This window comes from Poecilia mexicana, unplaced genomic scaffold (genome assembly GCF_051168715.1).
Source record: "Poecilia mexicana isolate PSO_F unplaced genomic scaffold, ASM5116871v1 scaffold_2, whole genome shotgun sequence".
Lineage (NCBI taxonomy): Eukaryota > Metazoa > Chordata > Actinopteri > Cyprinodontiformes > Poeciliidae > Poecilia > Poecilia mexicana.
Genome location: NW_028263371.1, coordinates 38,799,570 through 38,822,349, shown reverse-complemented (window position 1 = coordinate 38,822,349; position 22,780 = coordinate 38,799,570). Strand labels below are relative to the sequence as shown.

At 41.4% G+C, this 22,780-nt stretch overlaps 1 protein-coding gene across 1 annotated transcript; it reads right to left on the bottom strand.

Moving 5' to 3' along the window:
• Nucleotides 1-740: 740 nt before the first annotated feature.
• On the bottom strand, nucleotides 741-16,075 carry irs2b (insulin receptor substrate 2b). The gene is made up of 2 exons (XM_015003086.2): nucleotides 12,482-16,075; nucleotides 741-3,659 (listed from the first exon to the last, which is right to left on the bottom strand). Exons 1-2 carry the CDS (start codon nucleotides 15,813-15,815, stop codon nucleotides 3,655-3,657), a joined length of 3,339 nt encoding a protein of 1,112 aa, XP_014858572.2. The 5' UTR covers nucleotides 15,816-16,075; the 3' UTR covers nucleotides 741-3,654.
• Between the last annotated feature and the right edge of the window lie 6,705 nt (nucleotides 16,076-22,780).

Sequence of the window (22,780 nt, the reverse complement as noted above, 5' to 3'; positions counted from 1 at the left end):
ATGGAAACCTGAAGAAGAATTGTAACTAGAGGAGAGGTTAAGCTTTCATACCACCAGAGATACAATGAAATGGTTTAGGTGAAAGCATGTTGGATGTGTTGGAATGGTCCAGTCAAAGTCGAGACAGTATTGCAACAGAGAATCTGTAGCAAAACTTGGAAATCTGTGTTCACAGATGCACTAGCCTCAATCTGGCTAACCCTTAAGCTGTATTGCCAAAAAAGGAATGGAAAACATTTTCGGTCACTTTTACCTCTAAATGTTCAACACAGTTTGAGACATACCAATAAACTAATCAGGGTCAAAGGTGGTTTTGCAAAGTATTGAGCCCATTCGCAGATTTTTATTTATAATAAAGTGCAACTAGAAACTATGTTTTGTTTTCCTTCCACTCCACGTTTATGTTCCTACTTTGGTTTGGTTTTAGCACGGAAATAATCTTTATAAAATATGTTGAGGTTTATAGTTTTCACCTGACATTATGTGAAAAGTTCAAAGGAGTATAAATAGCTCTACAAGTGCAAAGAAACTTGGAACCTTGCCTGTCGGTCGGGACAACCAAGCACAAAAACAATGACAATGCTAATGCTGCAACTATTGCGAGATAATCTTTTTAAAATTATGCATATAGATGTAGAAAACAATATGTGCTCAATTTTTATTCTTTTTTTTCATGAATCAGGACGAGTTATAAAAACAATCTTTTAGAAGATGAGCAAGAAACACAAACCAGTCTTCAATTTTCTTAAATATCATTTATTGCATGTATCTATAAAGAATCAATACAATCTAAAGCAATAAACTAAGTTTAAATTATCATTTCTTAGTAGCATCACAATGTGCATGATATGAAATATTTACAATGAAGACACAGCAAGGCAAGCCAAAGCCCGGGTCGTAACCTTTTTTATGATGCTGAATAAAAACATTTTCCAAAATGCAAAACACTGCTGAAAACGCCAAAAATATTTCATTAGCAAAAAGAAAATGAGAAAAAAAAAAGCCAAAAGGTTTTCCATTTCAAAACTGGAGGACAAAAATTGTACAAATGGCAAACATTTTTGATTTAATTTTTTTAAAAACATTATCAACATTATTTCTACATTTGGTTCATTTCTGTAAACTAATTTTTTCGAAAGGTGTAAATATTGCATAGATGCCATGTCGTACCTAAGTATCAAGAAGTAATTGTGTCAAGTATTAATCATTTTTTTTCTTTCTATTTTTTATTTTATTTTATATTCCAGAACTACAGCATTAGAAAATGTCCTCATAGTGGCATCCATTTTGCAAGACTATCCCATGGCAGTAAAAAAAAAAAAAAAAAGAAAGAAAGAAATCAAAAGCCAAACCTTGTTGGTCATCGTATAACTTAATTAGTGCTTTTGTTGTGTCAGAAAAAAAAAAAAAAATTCACTCAAACACATATTATGTACAGTACAAACATATTCTTTAACTTAACACCTCTGAAATTTTCTCAGCATTTGCTCAGATGTAATTCTCTGTAACACCTCTCTATCTACAGTATATAGGCGAAGGTAAAGTACCTGTGAGTTGAGATAAATAAAATGCTTCCCTTGGTTTTTGTTCGGCGAGTGTAAGTGTGTGGTGGTTTCCGGTGAGTACATCTGGATGTTGCCTCGTTGAAGCCTGCGTTCCCAGGCTCAGAACACAGCACGTACTACATTCAGCGTGTCTTGTGTTACAATCTGGAAAGTTTGTAAATGCAGGACCGCGCAGAGAAGCCTAATCGAAGGGCGTGGGGCCCCGTGGTCCTGCGAGGTTCGTGTGCCACATTGCTTTGGTGATGGAGCGCTGCAATGAGGCATCAGGTGAGGGGAAAAAAATACTATCCTAGGCTGTATAACTCGCTCGCAAACATTCATTCTCCTGACGCTTGTCCTGACTGGGCATGGTCCGGTTTCCGCTATCAAGGCTTTCAAAAAAGAAAAAGTTGAACTTTTATAGCCGTCAACATCTTCTGCCGTGTTTTCGTTTTTCAGCGACTGCCACTGCTGGTTAGCTGGCTGAAGAAAGAGTGCCACGGTTTTCCCTCACTTACGAGAGAAATACCGATTCAGCTGTTTGGAAATATTTCTGGTTGGCAAAAACAAGGACAGTCGTGTCGTGGAAACAGGAGTGTTCATTGCTCTTGTTAAAGTAAAAATATTTTACTGGCAAAGTGAACTATAATTAACCTGCTCGCTAATATCTCAGTCTACACAACACGCCCTTGAAAATGATCCCAACATTTTATGTTCTTATATTTTTTTTTTTGCGTAGCTCTGTCAAAATAACTTTAAATTAAAAAAAAAAAAGTCTGAGAGCATTATTATAATTGTCTCTACATGCTTGATTTAAATGGGTGTTTTATATTTTCCATTAGGGTTTCTTTATAAAAGCTTTGGTATAATGAAACTGGTATTTTTCTCCAAAGTTGTCATCACGTTAGAATCTTACACCGCTCCATGCCCAGTCCAGGCGGGTCACCGTCTCCTGCAGGACTTGTGCAGGACGTCACAGGTGAAATGAGACTTGTGCTCAGACAGGCAGACGCAGATCTGCTGCTCTGCTGCGTGCGCCTGTGGTGCTACTAAGGTCCTCCTGGCATTACTTCTCTCTGTGTGAAAACACCATGTGGTGGATCATAATAAATATAGTACTCTGGACTTTGAATACATCACTTTTGTTATAGATGTGGCAAGATAAGGAACTTAATCTCAGAGAGGCTGGCTCTGATAAACATTCAGTCAGTGAAAATGATCAGGTAAATCTTTGATACTGTGTATTTAAAGGTCCAAACTAACAGGGTCCATCAGAATGAGGCTGATGGTTAGAGTAAGGCTTTGGATTGATGTTTTTTTTTTTTGTACTTTTTTTTTTGCATTTTATTTTAACATTCACCTCTGAAAATAAATATTTCATATATATTTCTACTGTTTGACTCAGTGCTGAGGTAGGGTTTTTTTTTTCTTGTGTAAGTAGACATTACCTTTGACTTTTAAATATGCTCATAAATGCCGTCTTCTTTTTGCAGCTCAACCCTGTATGCAGATTCTCACACCTTTTTCATTTAATACATACATACATCATAGATAAATAAATAAATACATGTTATCAGTATTCATGAATGTTTTTTTTTTTTTTTTTTCCTTTGCATGTAATTGCGTACGCATGCTCTCCAGGTTTGGTTCACAGGTTTTCAGGTGAGAAAAATCTGACAACTACTTGCCTGAAGCCAAAATAAAATCCGATTCTAAGTCTGTAAATGGAATAAACTGCAACAGTAAATGCTCTAATAATGTACTGCAGAAGAGATCGAAGGCCTAGGAAATGAGATAAAGTTACCTATCTAGTGTTAAGAGTTTCATATTCTGTCGGAGTTCTTGGTCTAGCACTACAGCAGCAATGGCACCTGGATGTTTGGGTGCTGAGAAAAAAGGTGAGGAGAGATTTAGGTCAAGGGTCAAATGTCTGTGTTTCCATGGTTATGGCCGTCTCCAACCCCCCCGCCCCCACAGAGGGCAGCGAAGAGGTTAAGGGAGGTCAGCTGTCCAGCTGTTGCAGTGGTGACCTTATCATCTGGATACAGCGGAGTTTCACTTTCACAGGAAGGGGAGGAAGATGAGGAGAGGAGGGAAGACCCGTCAGTCTTCATTCTGAAAGAAGAAGGGGGAAAAAAACAACAAAACTTTATAGAACCAGATGTCGTACTGTGATAAAAACACATGTTTCCATTCAGTATATTTTTAATGGAGAATGAAAGAAAAGGTCCACAATGGGAAAAAGTCAGGTCTGTGTTTTGGGTGAGGCTGTGTAGATACCTCAACAACGCTGGAACCATTTGGGTGTTGTTTATTGACTGTGTAAAACTTTACATTTATGTAAAAAAAAAAAAAAAAAACTGATGATCTGGTAAACTGTTTTAAAGAAATACAACCTCTGTTTGTTCAGAGGGGCATTCTTTTTGTTAACAGTATTTAAAAGCAGTTCGGACCTATGAGAAAAGCCCTGAACTCGCACACCTGATGAACTCAAAGTTGTGTCACTTCCTGCTACACTAGCCTGTGCCTTCTGTAGTAAGACAGTAGAGTTGGAATATGAATTTATCTTTCAGGCTGTTGAAGGGAATTGAAACTGATCATTTAGTAGATGTGTCTCTTGGTTTGTCTCTTTCGTTCAGCAATTATAAGTGTGGTGGTTCAATCGTCATGATACTGAAGACAGAAGATATTCCTGTCTGGAACTGGATCCAAACACCTCAAACTCACAAAACACATCGGTTTGCTTCTTTCATGCTTTCGATATGCCAAACACTTCAGACTTTCCATGAAGGAAGGTATGTATTCCCTCAAAAGAGAGCAAAACCAGGGCGAGGATGTTCGAATCCTCCTATAGGACGCTTCAAAAACAGATGCTAACTTTAGCCTCGTCAGTTAGCCAATCACATGCCTCTCCTTCTGTCACTGCTTCTTTTTTTCTACAAAATGCTGGTAGCTAATTTAAAAATGGTAGATGCTTCTTCAGTGATTTTTACAACACAATCTGAGAAACAGAAATAGGATTTCCAATATTTTTGTGGAAATATAACCATGTGGTAATTAGAAAAGCACAAAAATCAAGTTAAACCTGGACCTAATATTATGCAGTGAACGGCCCTGTATTTGTGGGGGTAAAGGATGACAACAAAACAGGAAAACCTAAAATCTGCAAATACTACATCTTTCTATAAATGCTCATAACTGTGTTTTTTTGGGGGTTTTTTACTGCAGAATCTAAAATCAACAATCCGCCTTATTTCCGCTCTGGGAGAACAGCCAATCAGTGCCAAGAAACAAGATTAAAATATTTTGCTTGTAAACAAAATTTAATCTCTTCTTTCCACCTCCGTATTTTGAAGTAGCTAATGTTTTCCACCTTTTTTTTATTTTTTATAAATAACTAGTTTAAAATAAATATTCTTTTGTGTAGACAGGGCTTAATGGTCCCACTTTAAACAACAGTTGCTCTTCGAGGAGTTTTGCTTTTGTGTTGCATGTACCTCGGCAGGTGAACACCGACGCGGCAGCAGGGGGGATAAAACAGTGAGGCATTTAACACTATGCAGCTGAAACACGACAAGACTCTCCTGACGACTAAAAGAAGGGAAAATACCGACGCTTTACCTCAGCAGAACTTTCATCTGTCCCTCGCACTCAGACAAACGCATGTGCTTCCAAATATCCTGAGAGCTCGGTGTCTGACGTCTAGCATGTCTCTCAGTGGAAAGCTGTGCTGACCTCATGCCCCTGTGTACATGTTTGTGAGGTTTCATTTGCATGCAAGGCTACCAGATAGGAGCGGAAGTCTTGGCTGGCTGACACAAACACGCACATGCACACACGCACGCAGAGATAGCGGCTGCATTTCTTCTCTCGTTCGCTGCCTCCTCTGCTTCTTCCTGGCCGTGAAGAACAAGAGCCGTTTTCACAAAGCTGGATGTGATAGTCATTCTCTAAAACAAACCTTTCATTCAGAATCCCTGTATACTCCCCTCCCACCCTTCCTCCACCCCCTTCCCACCATAAACATACAAACACACACACTTCTGTTCTCTATCTCTGCTCTATATATTCTGGCTTGAAGGAGAACGTAGATAGTAATGTTAGTTGTAAAGAGGAAAACAAAAAAACAAAAAATAAAAGCACAGGGAAGTTGCTTGAGGGGGAGTTGTTGTCCAGGATGCAAAAATATGGATCTGGAAAAGCTCGTTTGAATAACCGGATAATTGATTTTACTCGTGAGGCCACCTGTGCTGGCGGAGAGGGAGGAAAACAGACATGGCGGGGTGGGAAGCGGTGGAAAAACCACAGTAACAGAACGAACCTGACAGAGAGGAACGGGAATGCAGTGAGGTCATGGGACTCGGAGACCATACCGATCCAAATGTGTGTGAGGGGATGGGCTAGTCAGCAGCCTGTAGAGGCAAGCACTTGGGTGAGAATGAGTGCGATCTGCCGGGAAGGAGAATTGAATCACCTCACCAGCTCAGATCAACAACCAGGTGTGGCTGCTAAAAACAAAGTGATGCATCACCCCTCTTCTATCTATTTTATTTTATTTCTTTTTTTCATTCCTTCTAAGAACAATACTTGCAAAGACGGCCACACACGGCACTTTTCAAACCCAAGAAGATTGCAGCAAAGAAAGGGGTAGGCTGGAAGGTTTGGGAAAGTGGGTGTGTTACTGGGAGGAGGGGATCCAGCAGGGGGGGATGAACTCAGTAGCCCCTACCCCTCCTCCTTTTTACAAGCACATGCACACACGCCCCCACCTCTCCCTGCTACAAAAAAAAAAAAAAAAAAACACCCTCCTACCCCCCACTCCCGGCCCCGTACCTGCCCACCCACACCAACACAGACACACACAAGCTCTGTTCATTATTTATTTAGTTCACTCAGGCTAAAATTAGCCCCCTGCTCCATTCAGAGACACAGTTATGTATTAGCAGACTCCTCTCCGGCTCTTCACTCTCTGTTTGCAGATGAACCGCCAGTTTATGTCACCATCTGTCTGAAAAACGGGCCGGCAAACGAAGGAACGGACAAGGTCCGCTTTGTTTACATTCCTGAACCTGGTCAGCTCCTCCCTGATCTGCAGCAGCTCTCAGGCCAAACAAACACCGGCTGACCTCCCACAACTCTCTCTGCCTGACCAACAAAACAACAACAACAACAACAGCAAGACAGGCTGTTGTCCCACACCAACTCTCACAAAAGTACAGAATCGATACAGAAAAATTAGAATCTTTTTTCCCCCTTCAACAAATGCATATAAACAAATTATTGACATCATTAGGAGTCAATAAATCAATATACATTTACTTTAATGTGCATTTGAGCATAAATATGAATAATTGTTCATCATTTTGACTGGTTCAAAGCCCTTGTACTGAAAAGCCAGAAAAAGTCTGATAAAAATCTGATAAAAAAATTCCGGCACATTTTGCAGATTTTTAATTCAACCACGTAAGCCTTTTTTGTACAATATTAGAAAAATATTAAAACGTGCAAATAAACAAATAATCTAATATTTTTTGTAGCAAAGGATGCATCTGCAACTAAAAAAAGTACTTCCAACATAAGTGTGAAAATTTCAGCCATTTCTGCTTTCTACAACCTTTAAAAAAAAATGCTAATATTTTATAATCAAAATAATTATGGTATCAGAATCTCATACAAGGCAGATGTTTAGTTTGCAGCTATCCAAATAAATCAATACAAAGAATAAACCCACGGAGCTGAAATGAGGCAACACCTAGTTGTTTGGCTTGGAGTAATTACCTAATCCATCAATCAATTATCAGAGCAACATGTGCTCTAATTTTAATTCAGGTGTCTGAGATAATGGATGTGACAGCTCCATTCTCCACTAAAACAAACTGGCACAATTCCAGTCCAGAAACAGAAAGTCATCATACGTGACTGCAGAACATCGTGTGTTCATAAACGTCAGATTTGTGAGCTGTCCTCACATTAGATCCCTCTCACCTGCCATGTGTTTGGGTACAGGACGAACACACCAATTGCGTACTAGCATCACACACACAGAGCCACTGTCGCTGCTTCACCTTTTGAAAAACAAGCTACTGAACAATGTCTAATCCTGACGAGAATGTAATCCGTCTTACCTCCAAGCTAAATTGAGGATACGTGAGGTTAACTTTGTTTTGATCTTGCGCTGGAACATCCCGTCCTACTTTGCTCAAAGAGTTATGTATCAGAGACGCTGCCTACGTGAGTCTGCAGGCCAGGGGGTGTTTGGGACAGGTGAGGATGCACACAACACTGAGTCCTAAAACGGAGATGCAAGTAATATGGAGGAAATGAGGCTGAAATGAGAAGCGGGACCATTTTCTAACGTGCACAAACAATTGCCAGTGAGTTGTGTGTAAAACCCAATCAGAGATTCAATAAACAACAACAAGCAACCATGTGCACTGGATGTGTGAATATAAAAAGGCTCGGGGGGAGTGGATTCACATGGCTCCTGAAAAACAGAAACCATGGTCTTGAAGAGCGACGACGAGGAGAAATGGGGGAGGAGGAGGACGCACATGAGGAGAGAAAGGGGGGAAGGGTTTCGGGTTGGCTTCTTGAAACTGCTTGGCCACACCCCCACCTCCCATCTCTCTCTCACACACACACACACACGCGCACACACACACCCTCTCCCTCTGTTGTTGTGGTGGCAGATGGTGGCCAGTCACTGCCGTATTGTCACTCTCCTCGGAGGGGCCAGATAACCAGTGAGTACTGCTTGGCGGGGCAGGTGCAGAAACCCCTGACCCCACCACACCCCCACTACCCACCATCTGCTGATAGCTGTATATCTACGCACATGGTAGTGGCACACAAAGTCAGAATGTGTGACTGGTGGGTGTGTGTATTTTCAGGGGTAGGGGGTGGGCGAGCAGTCTGGGCCCACAAATGGAGAGCGTGAGTCAGTTTTCCCCCTCCGTCTGCACCCGTGCAGGACTGCTTTGATTCAAAGAACCAAATAGAAAACAAAAAAAAAAATAAAATAATGGAAAATTGGGGGTGAGAAACAACAGAAGGATGATGAAGAACATTAGCAGGTAGTCTTAAGAAAAGGGGGAAACAAAAGGAATAAAGAGAAGGTGTTAAAACACCAAACAGGGCTCCTTTACCTGTTCTGACCGAAACATAGAAATTTAAGTGAGTGGATTTGTCATAATCCTTTCAACACAACACCACCTGACACCCAGACGAGTAAATGACAAAAGCTGTGTTTCCATCAGAGTTCACTTCAGGGCATTAGGAAAAACTGACAAAGCAGTCTAAATTTGGCCGAAAGCCTCCTCTACATTTTCAAAACATGTTTTTGCGCGTCCTTCAGGTAGATTTAGTCTCTTTTGAAAAAGAGCCGTGAGGCATAAACAAAGGTGGACACACCTCGAAGAGTTCACATCAAAAATTATTCAACTTGCGGTAGGAGGGAATTTTCAGATTCTGCAAAGAAAAGGTCAGTAAATTTAATCTGTAATTGTGTAAGGTAAGGCTTCACCAATCAGGCTTTTCCTGACTGATATGCATCTCCTTTCTTTGACAAAATGACATTCTGACCTTTCTTTCCAGCTATCCCTTATAAAAGAGGGAGAATGTGCTGCAGGTTCTTTAATAGAGATGTTTGTTTTGACAAATTAATTTAAAGACTAGTTCTCTTCATCTTTAAGTGATTTTTGTATTAAATTAAAAAAATGCATCCAAGTACATGCAATTGTTTGATGTATTCATAGATGGAGAATCATCATCAAGTATTTAGTTAATCAAGAAAAAATAGATTTTTGGTTTGTCTTTTTCTGATCAGGGCAGATAAATTAGAAAAATTTAATAATTTTTAACTACCACTTTCGACCAAAAAGATCACTCTGTTTTTAGCTCATTGCAAGAATTAGAGCACAAACTTTCCATTGGTACAAAGGACAAGAATAACATGGCAATTTGACTAATTTGCTTCGTCTTTGTGAAAAGTCGAAAAGAGTCAGTCTGAAATTTGCAACACAAATAAAGAGAAATGCGGCTACTGTCCGCAGGCCAATAACGTTTCCAACTGAAACCTGCAGAACTTCCTCCGCACACTGACAGACAGGAAGTGCTAACAAATTAGCAGCGTCTTCCTTCTGTGATCTGGGATGACAGATTACAGCAGGTGATGGCCAAATGTACATGAAGAATGGCAGGAATGCAAACAACAGTGTACCCAGGAAACACGTGGAATGTGGCAAAGCCTGTCAACTTGTAGTAAACAGGCGTGGCTTTTTTTTTTTTTTTTTTTTTATAAATATTTGGTATTTTCATGCCAGAGGTCACTCATCTTTAAATGGGCAAAGACTGATTAACATTTCCCCCTGCTTATTTTCTCTGTTTGCTTTATAGCTAGGCCTTTTATGTCCCATTAATCAATAAAGCGTAGTCAAAACACTAAAGTTTTTTTTTTTAAAATGTTACCATTACTCCTACTACAGTTATTAATTATAATACTGTCACATTTATTAGTAACAGATATAAGCAACTGCTAAAGTTGCTGCTCCCCTCTTTCCTCAGTAAGAATAATGAATTGATATTAACTAGTTAGTCAGGCTACCTGCTCTGGTAGCCATTCAGCAGGTTATATTTTATTTTAGTGTTTAAAATAGCATTGTGTGAATGAAGGTATGGTACTAGAAACATATGCAAACAGCAGACTTTGTCATTCTTGTAAAAAAGTTCAAGCTGTAGTTCACCTTATTTCAGCTAAATGTGTTGGGTAGCAACAGGTGGGGGCAAGGCAGTTCTGCCATCATTAATGCCCCAATAAACAAACAAGTTTCACATTTCCAGGTCATTTCACCTTTTTAGTAATTTTTCTACCTGACTTTTTGGCATGTGAAATTGTGATGTCTACTGTGAGATGTTTTATCACACGTCAATTCATAATTCATTATGTCAATGTCTATAACATAATAAAGTTAGTTGATTCCAATAAATGATCATTCAATTGGACATTTATTGTGTGAGGAAACGGCTCTAAATGAGCATCAAAACAAATGGAAAAAGACTGTAATACAAAGTTGTCAACTAATAACATTCAACTGAATTACACATTAAATTTTAGAATCTTTATGACTATTTATCTCTTTATAAATCCTGTAAATAATAATCAATAGAGAGAAGAACTAATACAACCTAGGCTGTCTTAAAAATGGGACAAAATGGGGGTACAAAAGGTCAAAAGGATGAATTTACCCGAAACCATCTCCAAACAGGGAGGAGTTTCAATATTATTGAACAATCCAGGAAAATTTTCAACAGGTCGGAAAGTACACGTTTACAGTGCACGTGTGTCTCTTTCAAGTCAACTATCCCCATACAAAACATGTTTATCAGAGCTTGTTCTTGTAAAAGAACATTTCATTGGCATGTTTGTGAAGTTGCTCACAGAGGGGGAAAAGAAAAGAACCCTCCCATCACCCCCTCCTCCTCCTGCTCCTCTAAGTCCATCCCACCAGGTTAGAAAAACAAGTGAGCATTCACCTCTCCCAGCAACCTTTGCACACTGCCCACATTCCAGCTCTGAAACCCAGTACCTGACAATTGATAAACAACTGACTCACTTGTTTTTCTGGGGAACCCGATGACTTGCACTGAGCTCCACGCCGGCTGCGGCTCACAGAGCGAGAGCCTTGGCTGGGACCAGAGAGGGGAGACAAGCCCGGTTGTGAAAGAACAAACACTAATTAAACTCTACTATTTCACCATCAGGAACACAGATTTTTGTGACTCATGACGATCCCGTCTCTCTGTATTTTCTTTTCAGGCAAACAACAACTTCTAACATGCCCCTGCCAGGTCATCAATCTCTGTAAATAAACCCCTGCCATTTACACATGTACGAAAAGCCACTGATGCAACACCGAACAAAATGAGGGGAAAGGTAATATTTTGATGGAGGGGGGAGGAATACCGTTGCTGCTCCTCTCCCAAATGTTAGCCGTTTCATGGTTACAAAACGCAGCGCAAGACACTTTAAATAAAACATATTCTAGATCCTTCTACAGTAGGATCGTAATGTGGTGCGTCACTGTATAAGATTAGATTTTTTTTTTCCTGACATACTGACGTGGTCGAAAACTGCGTCACTGAGGGAGCTCAGAGCGAACCATTCACACAAAACACATGATGGAAGCGTCAAGCCAAACAGAATACAACCATAAGAAGCACTTTCAAATTAAGATGGCTGCAGAGGGAGAATACAATATAGTATGACTCTTCTCGGCTAATTCAGTAAACCAATGAAGGAGCAAAAAGACAATGTGCTGCACCCAAAATAGACACTATTTTCTCCATTTGTATCCTTTGTTTACTTCTTAATAGTAATTCAGACTCTCTTATTTGGGAAGAGAAATAAAACTGTTTCCAGCACGATAGCTCTGCAGTTTCAAACAAGATAAAAGACTTCCTCAGGATCACACAGCCTTGAGATGTTTCAGGGATGGGTGGAACGAGTAGGTGACTAATCCTATCTAAACATGGCAGCCCACACCCAGCAGCCATGTTAATAACTGGTTTACTTCTGTGAGACTTCTGCAGCCTGTGTTTACATATCACTATATTAGCAGTGGAGGAGTAAAAAGAGACACAGCTGATGACCGGGTGCTGGTTATTTTCAACACACTACAGAGTCACAATTATGAGGTTATGAAAGATCTGCAAGGTAAAGAAGAAATGGCCAAACAAGCTTGATGCGGATGAAGATATATGTTTTACTGCAGATAGTGTCAACATGAAGAAGTGCAAAAGATGTAGGAAGTGATGTTACACGTGGCCAATCTCTGGCTCACTGAGGCGGATCTTGATCCTACTCTACCCTTACACCACTCCCTTTATGAATGAAAAACCTACTGAATGAAAGGGCGTGTGCAATAAGGACAAACACTCACCTTTCACAGCAGCAGTAGTAGTCTCCTTGAATCCCAGGCTGGTGTAGGGGCTGGCGCTGAACCCATTTAGACCCCCTTTGCAGCCGCAAGTCGTCTTGAACCTCAGGAATTTGTCGCATGAGCCTAACCTGCCCCCTCCGAGGTTCCCTTCCATCAAGTTTAAGGCAATGTAGTTCAGTCCGTTTTGATACCCCGCTGATGTTTCCCTGCACATGGGGCTGCTGTGGTCCTCGCCGGGCTCCTCGGAGCTGTGGACAGAGCGGGACACGTTCTCCACAGATGCGGAGCTGTGCCGCTTGGTGTCATGGGCGAAAGACGGGCACACAGGCGTCACAGTGGTGGTGGAGGAGAAGGTCTCGGAGCTATGGCGGCGACGCCCCTGAGGGTCAGCCCGGATAACCTTGGCCCCCCGGTCTGGATCTACGACAGTGAGAGATAACGATGGTGCCCCAAGTAGGAAAGAATCCACTGGCACAGGGGGCACCACATCCACTAAGCTGCTTTCAAGGCTGAGTCTCTTCACACATGCAGTGGGGCTGGTGGGGAGGGGGGTGGCATCAGTGGTGCAGAGAACAGATAAAGGAGCAGGGGGGCCAAAGGTCATCTCAGTGTAGTCACTTTTGGTAATAGCAGGCTCACATACAGGACTCCCTTTCTGTCCCATTGTCTTTGTCTCTCCCTCCATTCTCTTTTCGTCCTCCTTCCCTTCAACTCTCTGTGTGTCCTGCTGGTTGCTCACCATGCTGGAGCACATCAAGACTTCAGATGTATTTTTAAGACGCCCCACTGGGTGGGAACCTTCTCCTTGGTGTGATTCGAGATGAACTGATGAGTTGATGTCAATGTTAGCATAGTCTGACAGAGACAGTGATCCCTCCTCTGTACACATTACGCTTCCAGCCTCTGAGCTCTCCAACAGTGGGACGTCGGCAGCACTACCAAAATCAATGTTGATGTACTCTCCAGGGCTGCGAGGTTCTGAGGGAAGGGGATGCTCACTCATACATGGTAGTGTTCGAAGGGATTCCAGAGCCAGGCGGGTGGGCCGGCACACCCTGCTGCGGTGCAACAGGCCTCCATCTGACCGAGTCAGTTTTAGAGGAGAAGGGAGAGAAGATGGAGTGGTTGGCGTGCCTGGGGAGCTACCGGTTCCAGATTCTCCAGGTGAAATGGGACCACCGTTTGACTCTTCTTCTATCCGTTGTCTCTGTAAACTCATTACAACATACTGGTCGGTGTCAGCAGACCCAGTTCGCTGCAACTGTCCTTTGACTGATCTTGGTAGGGAGCTGTAACAATAAGGCTGTCTGTGGTGGGGGTGTGGGTCTCCTGAGAGGCTGAGAAGGTACTCTGGGGGTGTGAGAGAAACCAGAGCATCAACGGGAGACATGTACAGGTACTCTCCATTGCTTGGTTTTCCATCACTGCTTTCCACTGACATCTTGTGTCCACACCACATAGGCATGTAGCCATTGTCCTCCAGAGAAATACTCCCAGGGGAGTCTGTGCGTGGGGCCAGCCCTGCGGTGCAGGAGTGTGAACGTGGATTGATGATCTGCTTTGGAGCAGAAACACACATAGGGCTCATGGGCATATAGTGGTCGTCCTTGGACCCTGGAGTCTTGGGTGCAACTCCAGGCATCATTGGCATGTAGCCGCTGTCACCTTGGAGGCTGTTAGAGCTGATTTGAACATCCTTGTAATCTTCTAGCCCACTTCCTTTAGGTGAGGCCGTGTGACACCTCAAAGAAGACCGGCTTCCGCTGGTGTATGTGGCTCTCATGAGAGTGTACTCATCCAGAGAAGCTGAGGACACCTGAGGGGGGCGCCTCTGCTGACGGGGGGTAGTGAGGGAGTATGTTCGCTTTCGATACACTTTATCCAGCTCTGACAGCCGCCGGTAACCATTCTGATTTTGCCTCTCCATCACCATGTAGCCATCAAGTTCACTCCCATCCCTGGAGGGAGGGGTGTCTGCTTTCAGAGATTCAGGAGTGTTGCTGCGAAGGCTTAGGGGTAACCTGAGGTCCCGTGCATCAGCAGGGCTGGAGCCATATTCCTCACATGATATAAAGCCTGCATCACTGGGAGAGCCTGAGAATGATGCACTGCAGCTGGAGGGGCGGGGGACACTGCTGTCCACACAGTTGGACATATGTCCTGGACATGGGGTGGCCACAGGCGGAGAATGAGACAGGGGCATAGACATGGACTTACTATGCTGGAGAGTAGAAGATTCAAAAGTCAAGGAGGGGCGTGCTGTTATGGTGTGAGACCGGCTCAGGAGGGTCCTGTGGACCCCTGGGCTGAGGGGGCTCCCGGTGACAGACATTGGGCGTGTCATGGTGCCATCGCCCTCGCTGGCCGTGCGTATACGACAAGACAGGCATTTACTACTCACAGGAGATGTGGCACAGGTGCTGTCAGTACGGGACCTCCGGGGGAGGCCGGTCTGGCTCGGTGGGAGATTATTCAGATGCCTCCTTGTTGGCACAGAGATGGGGTTGGTGCTAGATGACTGACTTTTGCTGCGAGGGCGGAACTCCGACAGCTCCTTCATGGCTTTCATGGCCTCTAGGATAGTTTCGTGGATATTCTGAGCCACTACTGAGTCATCAGCTTGCATCCACAGCTCCCCTGGACCGATGGCTGCAGATCGACCCACCTCGATGAAGAAAAAGCTGTCGGAATGGCCGCACCTTCGGATGTTCATCAGCTGTAGTACGACAGAGGCGACCTCCGAGTTGAGCTTAACGAAGCTGATCATTCGGCTGGAGAGACAGAGCCTGTACACACCGGTCAGATTCCTACTCTGTCCCAGTCCCCTGGATTTGAGGTTAACCTGCCATACCTCCTTGTAGGCGGCGGCCACCGGCGTTATTACACCGTAACTCGACTCGTCGAAGCCAACCAGTGAGGACGCAGAGTTGGACGCCGAGCCGTCACACACTTTCCCCTCGGCCATTAGGTCCGTCAGCGCCCGGTACCAGTTCTCCTGTTCCTGTTCGTTTTCCGCCGCTACGGCAAAATACTCGTCCTTGGTGTAAAGAGCAATAAGATACTTGTGTTTCGCGTCCGCTCTCTTGCTGACGTTGAGGCAGCAGTCCAGGGGAACAACTCTCTTAGCGGCGGACTTGTTTCTCCATTTCTTCTCGTTCTCGTAGTACTCCAGCCGGGCAGGGAATCCTTCACACGGCTCCTTTAAAACGAAAAAGCGCTTGTGTCCGTGTTTCTGCTTCTTCAGGTATCCACATTTTTTTGCGCTGTTATTGGCGTTTGTATTACTAGTGCTGGTCATCAGCGCCTGACCGCCCGTTGCAGGCGGACTCGCCATTCTCGTGTTCCTCTAGTCCAGACCAGACCGCAGCTCTTGAATTTCCAGGAGTTGCTTGAAGAAGAAGAAGAAGAAAAGAAAAAACTCCGCGCTTTATTTTTAATCCTCTATTTCCAGAGCCGTACGTTGCGCTCGTCTTCTCCGGCAGCCAAGCAATAAATAACACATGCCGGCTGATGTTCAGACTGAAGAGAGGAAACAACATGTGACGATCTACACATCCAGCGTTGGCTTAAAAAAAGGAAGGGAAAGGCGAAGGAGAAAAAACTCACTCACTCACTCACTCACACACATACACGCACACGCACACACACACACCCACACACACACACACACCGGCAGTGGGCGGTGCGCCCTGAGCTCATTGTGCTCATTGGTGGAAACGGGATGAATGCTGGAGAGAGAGGAGGAGGAGAAAGCCCTCCTACTATCACTCTGCCCTCTTCCGACTCATTTACGCGTAGTCACACAGCAGCGTAGCTTTATTTATAGAATCTACTCCCATGATCCCTTTTTTTTTCTTTTAGCAGGATATGGATCCAAAAAGACAACCGAATAAGACCTTGTTGTATAAATCTTTGGGTGGATTATAAAACACCGACTGATACACTTTTTTTTCATATTATCATTTTTGTAATGATAGTATATTCGCAAAATAAAAGATCAAGACTATGAATTAGACAAAGATCAATTAAATATTAAGTTATTTTGTAAACAATCTTGTAGAAACAAAACACCAACATTATGAATCTGGATTGATTAGCCAACATGTGCCTTTTTCTTTGATATTTAAGTATTTGTGTCATTATGTTGCATTTTACAAAGTAAAGACAATTTATTTTGTAAAAAGCTAGTTAGTAACTTTTTATTTCAGTTTTAGTTTTGAATTTACTTTCATAATTAGCAATCTTTTATATGTTATTTAAAATGATATGTTAATATCAACATTAAGGATGAAAAACTATTTGGCAGAAAATATTGTAACTTATTATTTGGAAATAATAACATAGTAACAGTATTTAATATTTTGTTTAAAGATAACAAATATCTAATAATTATAATTATGTTTTTTCTTGCATTACAAATAATGTTTTTTACATTATTTTGCTTTTAAATAACCTAAATTAGTATTTACAGTATAAATAGTAAATATCAATACAATTTTATTTACAAAACAAGAATCCCATTCATATGTATTCAATTTTTTAAATTATTATAAATTTATATAACTTACTGGCACTGAGATGCTGGCACTTGTTCAGAAATTCACGAAACTCTACGTTATTTTCCCTTCCACTCCAACTATTGTAGGAACTCATGAAATGTGTGTTGCTGTTTAACATAACCTGTTAACCTTCTGCATATTTGTGTTTGCCTGGAGCTGCTCAGAGACAGGCCGTGTCTATCTGCACAAAAATTCAGGGTAAGAAAGGCTCAAGCACAATTCACATATTCAACATCAAACCAAAATTACTGCATGCAACTTAAAAAAAAAAAGAAAGAAAGAAAGAAAAAAAACACCCATATATGGTCAAGCCAAAAATGACGCAAAAAATAACTCTCCCCTATTCACTGCGTCACCAGCTGAAGGCGTGCGTCAGAATGAAATGCAGGAGCCAGCTTGGTGTGCTCTGCTAGTCATGTAGCCTGAGAGAGGCAGAAGTCTGTCAGCCAGCCCAACTTCCTGTGGGGAGGGAGAGAGAAAGAGAGATGCAGCTCATCCTGCTCAGCAGAAGGATGGTGCTGTTTCACTGACGAAAGCAAGTAGTACACTGTGTCCTAACAGTTATGAATGCAGGTCAAACACAGGAAGCAGAGGGAACCGCATTCAAATAGGCATTCGTTTTCATGTCTGTTTTCACTAAAGGTGTGAACAAAACCAAGCCGTAATAGACATAATTTTGAACAGTGTTGTATCCTGCGATTGTGACATTTTCTTCAGTGTAGATCATCATCATTTACTGTACATCCAAGGTGCTGGCTCAGCATCTGAGTGTCCTTGGCGAGGCACTGTGCAGGTTAATTAGTCCACCTTTTCCCTGATCTCAACTCTTTTTCATTCTTACCTCTATATTTACAAATTTAGGGGTGTGTTAGTAATTTGTTCTGTGAAATATAAGTAGCAAATTTCAAGCTGTCTTACAGAAAGAAGTATTCATACCCTTTGACATTTTTTGCATTTTGTCATAATCCAATCACAAACATGTTTTATTGTAATTTTACTAGCTAGACAACAAAGTGGTGCATAGCAAGTGAAAGAAAAACAACAGGCCTGCATGATTTTTTTTTTTAAATTAAACTTTTCTGCTATTGAGAATAGCATTTTTCAAGAACTTCTAATGGTTCTCGATTTGGTTTGGCTGTGGGTTTTGAACTCCTTAGTCTAAAACAGAGATACGCTTTGATCTCTAAACAATTTCATTGGGACTCTGGACTGTCTATGTCAGAAGTATATAAGGTATTTGATTGTATAATATCATGACCTGACAGTCAGTATAAACAGAAACGCAGTGGGGGTGTCGTGAGGAGAAAGCAGGGGCAGGGAGAATGACTCCTTCCTTCTGCATAATCCATGAAGCTTGAGAAATTTAATGTATCTTTAAAATACCAATACGACGTTTATTTGAGTGGCCAGCCCGGTGGAGTCTGTGATACATCCTTGCCCTTTTCTTAGTTAGCTACATGAATATTTATTTCCTTACACTACATGGCGCGGTGCATTAATTTGCAAGTAAATTAAAAGGGCGAGCCAAACCTGATTTACGGGGCTTGAAATGGGCCATCTCGTTGACTCGCACAGCTCCCTCAAATAGTTTAATTCTTTCTGGTTCTCCGAGCTCTTATCTGGGTATTTTTGTCTTTTGTTGTTCAAAATCTTATCACTCATGCAAACAAACAGCCCTAACCGGTCAAAAGAAAACTGATATGGGAGAAACTTCAACCTGCTGATCTAATTGTGGCTGATGTTGCAATACAAAACAGCTGAGTCACAAACACGTAACATTGCGGCCTTCCCTCCTGCACTGTCACTGTTTGTAACGATTAGTTTGATAAGCTTTCAAAAAGTAGATTAGAATAGTACGAACTGATGAGATAAGATTAGGGACAAAGTGATGGTTGGAGGAAAGGATTAGACCTGGTCATGCACCACTGACTGCCACATTAGGCCCCTCCTCAAATGAACAGTACAAACATGTATTGTTGGCATCAAAACATCACACACACACACACACACGCTCCCCACCCCGCCTCCGCCTCATCTCATTAGTCAAAAGCCAAAACAGATTATAGCCGAAGCCTGCGGTGTCTGATTCATATTGTTGTGGCTCTGCTGTTTTGATGTTTTTGATCTCAGTGTAATCCCCGTGTTATTTATTGACTTTTAATTTCTTTCTTTCTTTTTCCTCTGTCTTGTTTGTTACTGGCGTTTTGTTTGTTTCTTTTTGGTATCATAACACAAGGGTTTTATTTTAAAAGTTTAAAAAAAAAGAGAGATTTATTTAACATTACTTAATGTTCATAAAAGAAACTGTTTTGGTTTTGTACTCGGACAAAATATAGGGGACTTTTTCGAGGAAGTGGTCATTTCGTGTTAAAGCGATGACCACTTCAAAAGTCCGATTTCTTGCCTTTGTTGTTACTGTTTTTATTTATACAACACATCGACTGTATGGTTCCCAAACAATAAAGAAGTGAAGCCAGTGTCAGCAAAACACAAAGCTGCACAACATGAAAACGTGGACCGACCCGCCGATGACATTACTCTGTTTACATGTGAAGCTCGGGGCGAACATGTTATTTATTTTTTTTGTTTTGTTTTGTTTTGTTTTTTTTTGTGAGCATTTACATGCAGTCCCTTGCACACATTACATCCACTAACATCAATGTGTTTCACACAAAGCAGGTCACAGTTTAAAAGTATCTTACACATAAAAATCCCCCCAAAAGCTGCAGGTGTTTTTATACAGCTATTTTAGTATAATAAATACATTTTACTGCATCCAGTTGCTTTTTGAAGTCATCAAATTAGAGAAGAGTTCACCAGAGTGTAATGTAAACCACTCTGGACACTCCCTACAGCGAAACTTGGTAGTGATAGCATCATGCTTAAGGGATGCATTTCTTCCGTAGGCAAAAGAAGCTGGTTAGAGTTGATATGAAAAATAATTAAAGTTAAATATAGAGCAATTCTAGAAAAAAAAAATCTATTAGTCATCTTGAGACTGGGGCAGAGGATCAGATTTGTGCTGGATAATCTCTCTAAGCATACTTCCAGAGCTGTAATTTTACTGGTTGAAGTATAATCACGTGTTAGAGACATTCTGCAAAAACTTAGTTAAAATGGTTGTGAGAATAGTTGTATGACTTGACCAAATGTTTAGATTTTTTTAAGGAAACAATGTGCACTTTTCCTTTACACTTCATAATTTTGCAGTACTTTGTGTTGATCTGTTACATAAAATGTCTGAAAATACGTTGAAGTTTCAAGTTAGAAAATCCACAACAGTTTAAATGGTACGAACACTTCTTCTTCATCACCATGTGGCTCCTCAGTAAATCTGTAAATTCTGAAAGAAGAAAGTACTGATAAGTGAAGCAGTTTTTGTGCTCTTAAGCACATATGGATCACACCTTTCAGTCTCTCGCTGTCTCCAGTAATTAACTCAATGCCTGAATCAATGCACCAACGTAAAAGTGAAAATTCACCTCTGGTTGGTTTTTGAGCTGATTGATCACAGCCGGGCTGGCCGGCCTGAAGGAAAGATAACGTGCGCTGATGGGTGGGGACCATTGTTGTTGCTGGACATCTCTGCTGGAGCTCGTATTGAACCGCAGCACAAGTGAATGCAGTTTTGATTGCTTTGGCTGACGAGCTCATTGGTGTGGCCTTGTTCTTTTACATGTTAAACTGCTCACTCAACAAAACGAACGCGTTGCCAGAAACTCCATTATAGATTGGAGAAGTGTCAGCGATAGCCTGCTTTCTTAATGTAATAACAGCTCTCCATGTTTGATTAACTGTGAAGGTGAAGTACTTTATGATAATCTCTTCCTTTCCTTAAAGAGAGGTAATAACCTCTCCTCATTGCTCGCCTTGCAGACTTTTAATACTATTAAATTTTCCATTTTACTGATTAATGATTTTGGTGTTCAGTTAATAAGTTCATTGAAAACAGAGAAGAATTATCACGTAGCTGTGACTTAATATCATGTGGGTTGAATATATATAAAAATAATCTTCCAATCTATCCATCCATTAGCTATTCCAGTTTTTCCTTGTAGAAAAACTGGAATAGAAAACTGGAGGAGCCACCTGTCTCCAGCTGTCATTGGGCAAGAGGCGGTTTTCACTCTGGACAGGTCACCAGTCCATGCACACACACACTCATACCTAAAGACAAATAAATAATCCTAGCAGTCATGTTTTTAGATTGTGGGAGGAAGTCTGAGAGAAGAATGAAGATTGAGAACATGCAAGCTGCATGCAGAAAGAAAGAGCTAAGGATTCAAACCCAGGACCTTCATGCTGAAAAATGTCAACACTTTTGGATGGTCACAATGGACATACTTTACACTTTTTGGGGAAGCTGTGTTAAATTTAACCAGTCACACTCAGGGTGGATTACTGTCAGACCTGCAGAGCCAAGAAATCTCTGAAGCAGATTCCGTCAGATCCCGTGAATCAGGTAAAATGATCTCAGAAAGTTACACACCAAGCTGGGATCTAAAGAAATTCAGGAACAAACTCACTGAAATCCAACTGTCTGGAAAGGGTTACAAACATCTGAAGGATTAAAAAAACAGCAGTTTCACTGAGTTTAAGTTTGGACTTAAATTTGACCAAGGGGTTTTCTCCTTTATTTAATGAAAATATAATTTTAAAAAAAATCTATTTTGTACGTCTGAGGTTATCTTTATCTGATATTACCATTTGTTTGAAGAGTAAGTGTGGGGAAAAAAAAGGTACCAACATGAGGAATAAGTAAGGGAGCAAATAGTTTATCACAGCACCCTGTAGTGACATTTTTATTTATGAACACATCTTCTTCAAATGAATTACTCTTGCCCTCCTGGAGAGATATAACAGCACCACAGTCATCTGAATACTCAGCTCAGAGTTGCTGTGATTAAACAGATATGAATACATGTGATATTCAGGCTCCATAATGCCATCATCCATCATATGTCATAATTATGTATTATTAGACGTCACACGGTTTGATGTAGACGATAAAGGAGAGGTGGATCCTTTATGCCTGCCTCTGTCAGAACAGGGAGGAAGTTGATGAGTGTGACATGAGGGGGCGCATTAAATATGAAGATCAAGTTTCTCTCTGTTCATGCTGAATAATCTTATACTCAGCGAGTGAAAACATCATTTCAAATCTGAGGCGAAGCTGTGAGAGAACCATGAATGATTTAGAGTTATTATTTCATTTAAATGCATTGCATAGGTCTAAAGGCCTCATTTTCTATGCAAATAATTAACTAAAAAAAAAACAACTTTGTCAACTTATTGACTAGAAGAGAAAACATCCTCTGGCAGTGTTTGGCTCTTGGTGGCATTAGCCTCTTAGTCGTCTTATCCTCTGCAGCTTAATGACAGTGTGCAGATGTTATTGTGTTGAGTTGCTCCGTTCAGCAAGGCAAGATTAAAGGGAAGTGTGTAGGTGTACATTATTTACAAAGGAATTGTGCAGGTTTTAAAAAGGAACTGTGTAGGAGTGTGTAGGTAGCTACCCAGTCCTGTTTGTTTGCTTGTGTGTGTGCGTGTGTGTGCGTGCTGTGCATTGATTGCTGCTTCTACTTAGTCTGAACTGACCTTCTGATTTAATATTCATTGCTCTCCCTTGTCATTGTGCCATCTTCTCCTATTTGCTGTGGCCAACACAAACATGGACGCACATTATTTTTTTTGCGCAGAGAACCCACAAATAAACACAGTTAAATATGCATAAGTAGTC

Bases quoted from the DNA above. Each gene is read 5' to 3' on its own strand.
- irs2b (XM_015003086.2), bottom strand. From the start codon at position 15,815: ATGGCGAGTCCGCCTGCAACGGGCGGTCAGGCGCTGATGACCAGCACT.